The 13,708-nt window shown below is 32.1% G+C and overlaps 1 protein-coding gene across 1 annotated transcript; it reads right to left on the bottom strand.

Moving 5' to 3' along the window:
• Window positions 1-393: 393 nt before the first annotated feature.
• Window positions 394-1,819, bottom strand: LOC137818729 (protein LURP-one-related 15-like). The gene is made up of 3 exons (XM_068622308.1): window positions 1,496-1,819; window positions 962-1,189; window positions 394-711 (listed from the first exon to the last, which is right to left on the bottom strand). Exons 1-3 carry the CDS (start codon window positions 1,724-1,726, stop codon window positions 568-570), a joined length of 603 nt encoding a protein of 200 aa, XP_068478409.1. The 5' UTR covers window positions 1,727-1,819; the 3' UTR covers window positions 394-567.
• Between the last annotated feature and the right edge of the window lie 11,889 nt (window positions 1,820-13,708).

Genomic DNA, 13,708 nt, shown 5'->3' on the forward strand with positions numbered 1-13,708 from the left:
ACTTGGTTTGGTCAAGGACGTAGTCTTAATCGGCATACCCTGCCGAGGCCCTAAAGACTTGGTTCGATCAAGGACGTAACCTTAATCGGCATACCCTGCCGAGACCCTAAAGACTTGGTTTGGTCAAGGACATAGCCTTAACCGACATACCCTACCGATACCTAAAGACTTGATTCAGTTAAGGACGTAGCCTTAGTCGGCATAATCTGCCGACACCATAAAGACTTGATGCGGTCAAGGACGCAGCCTTAACCGACAACCCTCCCGACACCTTGAAGCCTCAGTTCGACCAATGACAATTTTTTTGGGTTGCTATAAGGATGACTTAACTTTTGAGTAAATATTTTTTTAGTTAAATTTTTTTGAATAATAATTATAAAATACACTTTCTGTTTTGTGAATTTTATGGTTTCTCCAGCAGAAAATAATCAAATAAAAATATGAAAAGCACATACAGGACGGCAAGGAATTGACACTGTTCATTACTCCTATGGCACAATTTTTGTCTTGAATGAACATTTTGATGAAAACTAGAGAACCCAAAATGCCGAATATTAATAATTAATTCTAAGATTGTCTCTTGTCTTGATTAATTTCGTCAAGAATCAGAATCAGTGCCACTATGAATGCATAGTCAATGTTTGGATACACTGTAACCATGAAACTATCTTTCCCAAACGCCATGCTTTCAGCAGTGTGTCTCTTATTCATCTGCAATCACATTAACATTCCGCAAGCGCAAAATTAGAATTTGAGACGTAATTTTAATAGCTCAACTTTGAGCTTGTTCAGCTAGATTTTCTAGATATTTTACCTCATACTTATCTAAAAATAACTTAGCATATACCAAGAAACTATTATGGTGCAACTACAACACTTAGATTATGTGATTAACATGATTAGTACCTCGAACATTAAGATTTTATATTTGAAATATATAGGAAAAGAGCAGAAGGTTGACCTGGGCAACAATGGTGAGAGATTCACCAGCATAAACAACACAAGATCGTTCGAACCAGCTTCCTTTCACCTTAAAGTCACAAACTTCTTCTTTAGTATTCTTAGCTAAGAACACATCCAATTTTGTCTTTAGCTGGAAAAAGTACGATCTCTTTACACTAAAGATCAAATCCTTCATCTCCGTGCTTTCACCTCGAAAAACTTGCCACCGATCATGAGTTGTCGTCATCTGCATAAACAAATTCGAATTGTTTCATAAAACTATTTGAACATGATTTGTGCACACAACGGTTGAAAAAAATTATCCAAGGAATAGCATGAACACAAGTTTCTAAACAGAATCAGAGTGGATCTATGTTTTAGTTTTGATTATTGTAGTTTGAGAAAAAAAACAACATATATATCCAATTACTCCTAGAAACTACTCAAGTTTGTGGATTCATATTCTCAAATTACCATTTAAAAGCTAAACAAAATAACAATAAGAAGAAATGAAGATATCAAACGAAAGGGTATATAGATTATCTGGTCAAACCTTCCGATGTAGTGTGACAATGGGTTCGCCGGCGGCGTCAACCAAGACACGGTGGTCGTGGAGGGTCATGAGAGAGGCACTAAGGTTGAAGACCATTTTGCCATTAACGTCGGTGACGGAAAAACTATCAGCTAACGCCAAGACCTTTCTCACAATTACTAGGTCAACATTATATGGAGCACAATACTTCGGGTTGATGATAGCGGAAGGTCGTTGTTGTTGGTTTTGCATGATTTCAACTTTGAAGATTATCAAGAAGTTGATGGATGTAGTGAAAGTTTAGTGCACTTTGGCTTCTTGGGGGTTTATGTGTATCCTTTGATTGATACTTTATATATATATATATATATATATATATATATATATATGCTGTGTGACATATGAAGTGGTCAATGAGCAAGTTTGAAAAGGAATTTTGATGGAGGGGATAGTGATTAAGTGGAAGGATCCCTTGGAAGTAGCTCTTCTTGGAAAGTGAGAGATGAAACTCTTGTTTGAATATATTTGGAGAATTTCATACGTTGGACTTATTCTATTAGGCAACACCGAGTGAACGCAGACATTGAATTATTTTTTAAAGATTATGAAGATATTTAATGTTCTTGTAAACAATAGAGTCTTCCACTTTCTAAATATATAAGTATATAAAATTAAAGTTTAACTGTTTGGGTTATGGGATTAAACATTTCACATGCTTTTTTCTTCCTGCACCCAACTCTTTCAAACTTCCCTTTTTTTCAACCCATCTAGAATACGAAAATATTATTCGAATTACATATTTCAAATATATTTTTCCGTTATCAGGGTACTTTGTCAAATAATTTTGAAATGTGCATTTCATAATCTTTTTCGTAATATTTTGGATTAGTCATTTCGAAAGTGTATTTTGATTTTGTTTTAGAATGTATAATCTAAAATATGTTACATATTATTTTAAATTACACATTGAGAACACTTCTCACTCACTTATCTGTTGTTTGAAATTTTACTCTTCTTTTATCTTACATGTCTAGCATAGTGAAAATATCACTGTATTTATTTCTAGGACGCCTTATATAATTTTGAAATGCATATTCTCTAGCGTCTTTTATGCAAAATGGTTATTCTAAATTATATTTGTCACATTTTGAAACGTGTATAACTAGTAACTTATCCGTGAAACATTCGGCATTTATTTAAAAAAATTAAATTACAATTTTTTTTAATAAACATTGTTTATATATTATAAAGTGAACTTTAAGTCTAACACAACCCCATAAAACCGACTCCTAAGGTGAGATTTGTATCCACTTGTATACTATGAAAGACTCTAGTCGATGTGGGATTCCAACATTATAAAACACAATATTATTTCTGCAATTAATAAGAAATGAAAATAATTAGAGAAAGTAAAAAAAATATTTTGAAAATACATAAATATGGAAGTTAATGCAGTAAGATAGATGTAAGAATGATAATGGAAGATGATATAGCTAGAAATGAAATTGACAAAACATATAATAAGAAACATCCTTGGGCTCTTATATCTTGGGCTTCGACATAATTACCATAGTGGGATGCCACAATTGCTTCTTCCTGCACCTCCATTCCTTCTTCAGCCACCCCCACAGTAAATTTGATTTTACTATTATACCCATCAGTAAATAATATTAAAAAATTAAAAGTAAACCTAATTTTACCTTTTCAATTTCATTGTTTTAACACTTTGTCATTCACCCCAACAGCAACACAAGCGGCGGCACCCACCCCCTCTCCTTCAAAGCACTAACAACGTTCACCCCCTTTCCTTCAAAGCATCAACAAACGTTCACCTTCTCCCAACAGCCCTCACCCTCCCCTTCAAAGTAGCACTACTCACTTCCATTCTAAACTACAAATCACTCTTCATCCAACAGAAACATTCAAAGATGTTAGTTCCAGATTCTTGGTTGTAGCTCTTGGTCAAGTCAAATGATACATTCGGGATTAGATATTCCGTAATGCATTTGACAACTTTAAAGTGACTTCCGGATTGTGTAATCCGTAAGTCAAATTATAATAACAAATTACATTCCGGATTACATAATCCATAAGCCATATTTGAAGTTCTAAAATAACTTTCAGATTATGTAATCCATAGTTCATTTTGTACCGGATTACACAATCGGAAAAAGTGAGTATGTTGGTTCCGGATCCGATAAACCTCCGGATTAACTAATCTGGACCACTTTAATATTGTCTTACAGATTGGAAAAACATTCTGGATTATAGTGGTGCAGAACATGAAATTCATTGTTGTGCATAGATTGTTACGGATTATATAATTCGTTGATCTAGCGAATTAAGTGTTTAAAACACCGATTGAAGACTTACCTGAGAATGACGAGCCGTGAAGACCACCACCACAACAACACTGTTGGCACCACTACCACGGTTACCACTGCCACTACCACCACAAGGACCACTATCACCACCACTACGGCAACAACAAGCACCAAGGACCGAGCACCTTTGTTTTCACTGTGCGGCAAAAGGTAAAATAAATTTTCTATTTTTATCTTTTTTACTGAAAGACAATTTTAGAATTTTAAAAGTGTATGGAGGTGGCTGAAGAAGGGATGGAGGTGGAGGAAGAAACACTCATGCCACAATAGCGAAGAAAGAAATAGTGCCTGAGGAGAAAAATTCAAGAAAATAAAACTACAAAAATGTTTAATTTTAAGAGGGATTTAATAACTGTAACCTCCGCTAAAACATAAAGATACCAGAGGTTTTTCAAAATCATCCTAGTAAGTTTCAGCGGTTTTTTCATAAACCGTAGTAAAGGTTTTATTAATTTAATATTTTATAAAAAAATATAGTAAAGGTTATTTTCCTAAATGTTGCAGATTACAATGACTTGTTTGTTCCATACCCACACTTCACTCAACGATTCTTAATTATTTTAGACTTGTTGTTTATGAAAAAAATCTCTGTCTCCCATCATTTTCATTTATCCTTGAAATTTCTTGCATAATTTTGAATGAATAAAAAGAGTGGAAAGATAATCAAAGTAGTTAGTTTTCAATAGCTGTGAAGATAACTATATAAATAAAAGAAGTGATAAGTGAGGTCTACCTTAAGTTTTTGTTTGGTTAGTGAAAATATAGTACATAAGTAAAAATAAAAATAAGGAAGTTTGATTGCAGAGAATTAAATAAGTTTGTGAACCTTGCCTTGTGATGCTTAGGTGTACTTTCTTCCATTTACAATATTCTGTATTCATACCTGCTATACATGCACACCTATGCTCTTCTATAACATTCAACTTACACCCTTGTTTAAATAACATCCTGAAGCAGCATATACCCTAGCATGTTAGATATTTCATACTCTGCTAGTGCAAAGGTTACCAATTTGTAGTTATAACATATATGCTCATGGGGTGTTATTAGGTCATCTTTAGATTTGTATTGAACTCTAACTTGAAACCAAAGCATTGTCTTATTTGCCTTACTGGCTGCGAGTTATTTCATAACAATTCAACATAGGTTTATACACCCTTCAAAAAAAAGTAGTTACATCCATGTCTTAGGTCATTCCTTGTCATGACAGGGTATTGGAGTCCTGTTGGATTGTGACAGAGTTTGCCAAAGTCATAAAGTGAACTCCTAGAGTTAAAGTTTGTTGTGATTACGTCATTTTAGTTTTCTTTATATCATTGATTTCATTCCAACTTAATGGCCGAAGCTGAGCAGTTGTGCATCTTAACAAAATTTAAAAAATGATAAGGTTGATTGAGAGTAAATCTTTGAATACTCCCAACTTGAGGCTTGAGCATGAATATTTTTGTCCAAAAACTTATATGAATTAGTATTCATGGTAGATAGTGATTGGATAGTAGAAGTACACAACTTCTGAACAAATCAACAGATGCAAATTATGCAGTTTATATAATGGAAAATAGTCTTTGGAATGACAAGAGTGAAAAATATGACCAAGAAAATAGAGAAGGATCTAGAATATATACCGAAAGATTAAAAGCTTTATTATGTGAGCAAGAACTAGGATGCTTGCTGATGTAATTTTTCACTTTTGAAAGATGCTAAAATAGTGGTTGGTTATTATAACTAATTAAATATGCTAATTTGGAGATAATGATCTAAAATGTAAGCACATAAAATAAAATGTGTGTAAAACCATGCATGTATTACACCATATTAAGATGATACCTGCTTAATACTCTAAAGGTAGAAAGGAACTTCTGGTGTGATTGGTAACCAAAATTTGATTGCAAATAGTCTAGATTGGAGTGTCTTGTTTATCTTATGCAGATACACCCAATAACAAATTTGACCGTATATGAAATTACTCGGAGATACGAACAAAGAAATATATAGAAAGTTGTTATAGAATATAAAATTTTGCAACACAATATCAATAAGATGGCCAGAAGATTATAACAGGAAAACACTTGAGGACAGTAAAAAGCAACAAGAGTTGTTTTCAGTTAGAAGATACCAACAACATGCCTTATAGGACAATAGTAATGCAAAGAATGGAAGATAAAAAAAGAATCAAATATAAGTCATAATCATTCTAATATACAATACAATCTTCTTTGGTGCATGTGAAGTCAACTATGCCTTGTTCATCATGAGTTTTTTCTTGATTAGGAACTGTATAATCTTGGAGCCCATAGAATTGGAGTGCTGAGTGCACCACCTATTGGATGTGCCATCACAGAGAACTCTGGCTGGAGGATTGGTAAGAGGGTGCTCAAAAAAGTACAATTATGCAGCCAAGTTGTTCAATTCCAAGCTCTCAAAGGAACTTGATTCCCTTCACAACTCCTCCAAAAGCAGGATTGTTTACATTGATGTTTACAACCCTATACTCGATATCATTCAGAATTACCAAAATTATGGTAATCCAAAGTTAACTTAGTTTCATTCATTCTTTCATGAGAATTCACATCTTTAATAATTTTTAATGTGCTTTTATCAATTTGTTAAATATCTAACAGGTGTGTTTTTTGTAATGATTTTTTAAAAGAAAAGAAAAATCTAAAGTTTTGAGTTGTTGAATTGCAGGCTTTAAAGTTATGGACCGAGATTATTGTGGCACAGGGAAACTAGAGGTTGCAGTGTTATGCAATCCTTTGGATGCTACTTGTTCTAATGCTTCAGAATGTGTTTTAGGACAGTTATCATCCAACAAAAGGCGTTTATAGAAAGTTAGTGAATCATGAATCAATTGTTTTGAGCTCCTCCATATCACAAGTTACAATATTAATAAGGATATATTTAGACAAATTTCATTCTAAGTAATTTTAAGAAAAATAAATATTTTTTATATGAATTAAAATAAAATTATAAGAAATGTTTTCTATAAAGTATTTTATATATAAATTAATTTTAACTTATGGATAATTTATTTTATTTTATTTTCTTATTTATGTTTCTTATAAGTACTTATGAGAAGTTTGTCTAAATAATTATATATTAATTATGATGGCAAAGAGAATTACTATTTTGAATTTGTTCGAGTTGTTTATGTGATTGTTCACTACTTTAGAATTTCATAGTCATTTTCCATTCACAGACCTTCCACATTTTTCCTGTGTTTTACTTTCTATAATTATGGATAATAATAAATTTAAGAGTATTCTGCACTCTCCTTACACTTTGCTATATTTCCCATAAATGTTTCCTTATAAATGTTTCCTTATGTTATTTTTCATCCAAATTTGATAGAATAACAGTTCTATATTATCTTTACTTGCCTAGAATGTCATGGGTGGATAGAGAAGTAAGACAATTCAATACTCATTTACAAATTTTATAAATTATACACTAATTTAATAGGTGTAAAGAATTTTATATATGAATTAAATATTATACGTAATATATATATATATATATATTGATAAAAATGTGTATTATATTATTAAATCAAATTGTCAATTGATAAATTAAATGACAAGGGATATTAAAATATTATTACAAATTACAAATAAAATGTCAGGGGATATTAAAATATTATTACAAAATCCAAATAAAATTAACAAGATGACTAGAAGTAAGTACTTATGTACATTAAAAAATACAACCTAACTTAAACAAAATAACAAATGAAATTATAAAAAAAAAATAACAAATGAAATTAGTGGGATAATGAAACTATTGGAAGTAATTTAGAAATTGGGGAAAGTAATGAGATTTAAAAACTGTCAGAAATAATAATGAGAGTTTTCAAATCGCTGGGAATAATGTGGGTTTTAAAATCGTCGGAAATACTAGGGGATTTATAACCGTGGAAAAGTGATTATTTTCTAAGAGTTCGTAGAAACTGTCGATAATTCGTTAGTGACGCTGGATCTTCTAGAGGAAAGCAAACTGCGGGTAAACGCATTTAACGGGAGTTAAAACCGCTACAAACGCTAAATATAACCTTCGTTAAATTTTTATTTTTTTTTAGTATGAGAGACGACATCAAACACCTAAAAATCCTACAATTTTGAAAATTGAATCCTGAAAATATTCAACACGTTGAAAGAACAATATTGTGTTAACCCAAAAATAGATTAACTTTAACCATGTATTTTGAAAGTTGAACTTCATTTTCAAAGCTGAAATTCAATTTTTGAAAACGAAATGAATGTGTGCCCAAAATATATGAATTTTAACCCATAAATTGTGTATTTTGGAAACTAAATCTATTTCCAAACTAAAATTTCAAATTTTAAGATAGAAATAAATGTTTAGTGCAGAATGTAACATCCAATTTTTACTCATATAACATCCCTATTTTTATTCATATTTAATAAAATAGAAAGCAAGAAAAATCTAATTAACATATGAACTTACAACTATCTCATAATTGTACCTCAAAAAAATTATCCCTCTTCATAGGGATTTTAATATATCTACAAAAGTTTAAAAAAAAAAGACAAAATAAAGCATTAAAACTAAATCCATCTCATCTCCCTTCTGCTCCCTGAGGAGCTTTATTACATGCAATCTAATCTTCTCCCATGTAATTACACGATCATCACATATTAAGAAAACAACCGCAAAACAAAGCAAAGGGTAAGCTAGCTATTTTTAAAACTTCTAATATAAATATAACTTGAAATATCAACATAAAGGCATCAATTCTCATACAATTTTACAAACCATCAAGTGTCTATCAAAATTCATAAATCATCTTTCACATGTCAGACTTTTACTGACTCACAAAACATAGACACTTGACTCTACTTCCGAAAGACTCGTGTAATGAAATTAGAATCCTAAGACCTGCACTGTCATACTACTCGCTGTGAATCCACACAGCCATGCGCATAAACATCTCAATATCTCATCATCTCATCATCTAGTATGACAGGATAATATGACCTGAAAGACCAGATTATATTTCAAACCCCGGACAAAGTCATATGAACCTTCATCGACTCTTATAAACTGAATAACTTCATCTATGTGATTCCATTATATATCAGTTGAGTCAAGATATCTCATTACGGGTCTGACAGATCAATACACCCTAACAACAATCTCAACACGGTATTTCATTTCCTGAAAATACTATGTCTTGATCACACTTTCACATCATTCCATATCTCATGTAACACATCAATACACCATTCAATCACACCATATATTTTAAACTTTCTAAACAATCCAAATCTATCTCAAAATTCACTTAAACACATAACTAAGTTTCAAATATATGCTATCTAAATCAATCATCTTCTAAAATCAAACAACCACTTTTCGTAAAACATCTCATTTAAGTAATTCAACAAAATATTCAAAAATAGTTCAACTCATTTATATGATCATTCAAATACTTTCAATTCTCAATCACAAACACCTTCAACAACTTATTCATCTTAAAATCAATATAAAATATTTAAAATTAACTATTTCAGTCAATATATTACTTTACTCTTCAAAAAAGACAATCATGCAAACAAAAATAATTAAAATTGGTGACCACGTCACCCCCACATCCAGAATCTTCTAACCTAGGGTTCTATTTAAAAAATAAATAAAACTAGCTTTCCTTATGAAGATAAAAGCATCACATGCAATCTTAAATTAAGGACAAACCTAACCAAATCAAAACTAACTCAAAGGAAAATGAGCCAAGAATGAACTTACTCTATCTGAGATTTTGACCGAGAAATCTTGTAGAATCCACTGCCAGGAATCCAACGGTAGACTCTAATCGTCAAACTGATAAGCGAGGAGATTAGAATCTTAGAGAGAAGGGAGAGGAAAAGAAAAATGAACAAAAATGAACTTACTTTATCAAGATTCTGATCGGGTAGTCTTGTAGTCTTCGTTGCCAGAAGTCTAATGGCGTACTCCGATCGTTAAACTAATAAGCGAGGAGGTCAAAATCTTAGAAAGAAGGTAGAGGAAAAGAAAATAGAGTTTTTAGAGAGATGATGATTCTTTTAAAATGAAACCTAAATAACTAAATTTCTATTTATATGCTCTTTTAAATTTAATAATAAAATATCCAGGTGTCATTTTAATTATACTATTTCTACTCTAAAACTAATTTTCTCGATCCTTACACAGAACTTGAAAATAATATATAACAAAAAAATAATATTCATATAATATTAAAAATCAAATACTTAATCACAATTTCATTAAAAACAGGTTCACCAGCTACTTGCAAATCCACTTTTGTAATCTTTTACAAAATAATTTGAAATTAAAATATATGTAAATTCATAAAACAATAATTCCAAGCAATATGATGTCAAAAGTGTAGTCATGTTCAAAATCAAAAGTGAATAGTTTGTTATAACACTTATAATATAATTTCCAGATATTAGAGTCCTATTCATAGTAACAATAGACATTAATAAACAAAACAAAACAAATATATGGTACAAAATCATGTACCCATACCTGCCAACATAATACGAAAGTCGTGTATTTTTTCACACTCTTTAAAAAGATTTGTCAAATATTATGGAAAAGATATTTCTATATATTCATTCAATGCATGTCTACGGTTTATATACGATTAGATTGGAGAGATATGCTTCATATAATCCACTACTTCATATGTTATACTTATCTATCAACAATTACACTAAACTATTGCCTTATTTTTACCACGTATATTATACATTGATACATTTTCTATATACATCTATATGGAAAATATAATAATTCCAATAATCTATGACAAGAAAAATTAACACGAAACATGTCGAAAAAATTTTAATCACACAAGAAAAATTACCCTTAATAGAGAGGCTTCATATTCTTCTTACTTGTATATTCCATTTGCAAGAAATGAGAGAACATAAATGAAAGATAAATAAACAAATCGTACAAAAAATTAAAGCTTTAAAGTATTTCACTACCGAAACTATTATGCTTCTTGTTTTATCCTCTACTTCATACATAAGTGGCCGAATCTTCCCCAGAAAATATGAAGTTTTTCCCTCGAAGTGAAAATCACAATAAAAACCAAAGAATGAGGTTGAATTTTTTTTTTCAAACCTAAAATTTCAAATTTTGAATCCGAATGAAGTTGTCTTTTTTGGTGATCCTCAAGTCAAACAACAAAGATGTCATTTGCAAAGCAATGTATTTTGAGAGACGTAGAACAACTTTAAACTGTAGTTTATTTTCTATGGACGTGTACCGACCAGTCCTCGGTCATCGATTCCAGTGACTGCCTCAGACATCGCATACCGGTATCTGATAGTAAAGATGGGTCACGTAAGGTGGGTCCCAGATACACGTGTTAGGGTGTTGGTCAGTCTTCGGACATCGACACCATAGACCTCGACGTTGGAGATCGACATCAGACCTCGCCATAAGAGGGAGAGATCAGACGTCGACTGTTTGAACAATTATATTAGGCCACGTAAGGTGGGTTCCAGAATTACACAGTTATCAGTTGAAAACATCAGATATGAGGAAAGCCTAAGTCACGAGGGATCCATGCAAGTGGTGTGTATAGCGCATTCAGGCGCGACACGAGTAAACAGTCCTTGGAGGCGCTAAGGCCCATTAGGGTTACGGTTTCCGAAGGATGCTGCATGCATGACACGTGAATACTTAGGGCACCCGCAGAACAGGTGGTCCTAGAGAATTGGTGCACAAGTTGGTACCTAGGCGACCATTCTGTTAGTCGTTGCACTCCAGTTAAGGGAAGTTCCATGTGCTAGATTACGCTAAGATTATGTAATAGCGGCGCAGGAACATTTTCCAAGGAACCCTAGACATGAGTAAAGGAACAAAGGTAAAACCTAGTTTCAACCTATATAAAGGGTGCTAAGAACCCTAGCAAGGTACACAGTTTTCTAAGACTGAAACTACTTTATACACTTGGTGTTTCTTTGTTCTTATACTAACTTAAGCGTCGAAGTGCAAACGGCCGTCAAGGCGCCCTTTGTCTTTGCAGGTGAGAGATTCTTCGATCAAGGAAGTACGATTCTCAGGTGGAGATAGGAGTGCCAAAGACTGCCGTTCGAGTCAACCGGCGAAGCGAGTCAACCTGCGAAGTGAGTCAACCGGCGGAAACATGATGCTTACCATTTTTTTTATTTTTACAGAGGAAACAAAAATTGTTCCATCTGACTTGTGAACAAATAAGCGTACAAAATCATATATCGTACATGCCAACATAATACGAAAATCATCATGGTAACACCGATTTGAAAAATATTGAAAAATTTTGTGCGTGTGTGGATGAGATAGAAGAAGGGGAAGGTAATTTTGAGACAGATACACGTCTTGGGAAGGTATGACGAGAGTGAGAGAGATGGAAATAGGATAGGGACATCCATATAAAGAGTGAGAAAGACATAATGTTCCCACAACTAAGGTAAAGTAGGACAAAGGTAGAGTAGCCTTTTGAAATGGCTTATGAACTTCTCTACGGTGCCTTTGAAATGCTCTGAAAACACAAAAGGATGAGTGTTTGAAGAAGTGTGCAACATTTTGTCTCTTAATGCACCACATGTCATTCCCACAATGAGCCATATAATTTTTTAAATGATTTTGTTTTGCATTTTTTTTGGTGTTGACATGTGGTGAAACTTTCTCCCAAAGTAAGCTTCATTTGTATGATAGAAAGATATTTGAGATTATGCATTTGGAACACTCCCTTATTTGGATTGAGTAACCAAGAAGTTGTTATATTTGAAGCATTTTGTAGAATGTGTCAAAGATTCTAAAAGGGTAATTTTGTCCATCCAGTATACTTGTGGAGTGCAGGGAGAAAAAGTATAGGGTGTAGGAGAAAACTCCATTTCATAATATGATAGTTAATGTGCGTGAAACGGGTCTAAATATGTATTATGCTTCCAGTACCCTCATAATCAGTACCTACACCTACATAATTTTAAAATGATCGTTATATCCTTTTCGGAAAACCTTTCAAAATAAACTTTATAGAATATATATTGTTTCGATATGTCTAATAATACAAAGTCGTTTAAGAGTTAAATAAAAATAATTTAAATATATTTTCTTTAAGAGACTTTTTATGAACATTCAATCGAAAACATACTCTGACTTCTGAAAACGTGAATTTTGAATTGAACCATATTAATTGTATTAAATTGAACAATTCAAAATAATATTTCATATGAACAATCTAAGTCATTGTAAAAACATACAACTCTCATTTCGAAGTACGTAGTCTGAAAATATTAAGAATTCAACAATCGAAAGGCTTTTAGATTAAACAATCTAGAAGGTTAAGAAAACATATTACCTGTAACCGTGATTCAGTGGTTTAGGAGGGAGGAGTACAATGGAGAAGAGAAAAATGCTTTATGTCAATGGAAAAGAATCAAGCTTGGAGACTGAATTATAACTTATAATAATTTAATCTTTTTATTGTTAATATAAAGTGCAGGTAATAATCATGGAGGTGTAAGAAGGAAAACCGTTAAATATTGAAGCTCTTGGAACTATTGTAAGTTTTTATTTGATGGATTTATTTAGACCAGAATATTAGCTATCGAAAAAGACCTGAGTGATTGATCTGGCTAGTAAGTCAATTGGGTTTGTCTTCTTATTTAAGACAATCACTTACTGCGCCATATTACTGCACCGATTTCAGTTGAAATGACGAAAATACCTTTAAACAAAATGGGACGGGTTAAAAAAGGTTGAATGTAGGAAGAATTTGTCTTATTTAATTGGAGAGCTAAAAGCTTAAAAGGTTACACAATCTTTCTTTGTTTAACATAATTATAAAGCA

Source organism: Phaseolus vulgaris, chromosome 10, assembly GCF_000499845.2.
Source record: "Phaseolus vulgaris cultivar G19833 chromosome 10, P. vulgaris v2.0, whole genome shotgun sequence".
NCBI lineage: Eukaryota > Viridiplantae > Streptophyta > Magnoliopsida > Fabales > Fabaceae > Phaseolus > Phaseolus vulgaris.

Bases quoted from the DNA above. Each gene is read 5' to 3' on its own strand.
- LOC137818729 (XM_068622308.1), bottom strand. From the start codon at position 1,726: ATGCAAAACCAACAACAACGACCTTCCGCTATCATCAACCCGAAGTAT. The intron at 1,190-1,495 runs GTTTGACCAGAT...TTGTTTATGCAG, and splicing joins TTGTCACACTACATCGGAAG to ATGACGACAACTCATGATCG. The intron at 712-961 runs GTCAACCTTCTG...ATGTGATTGCAG, and splicing joins CTCTCACCATTGTTGCCCAG to ATGAATAAGAGACACACTGC.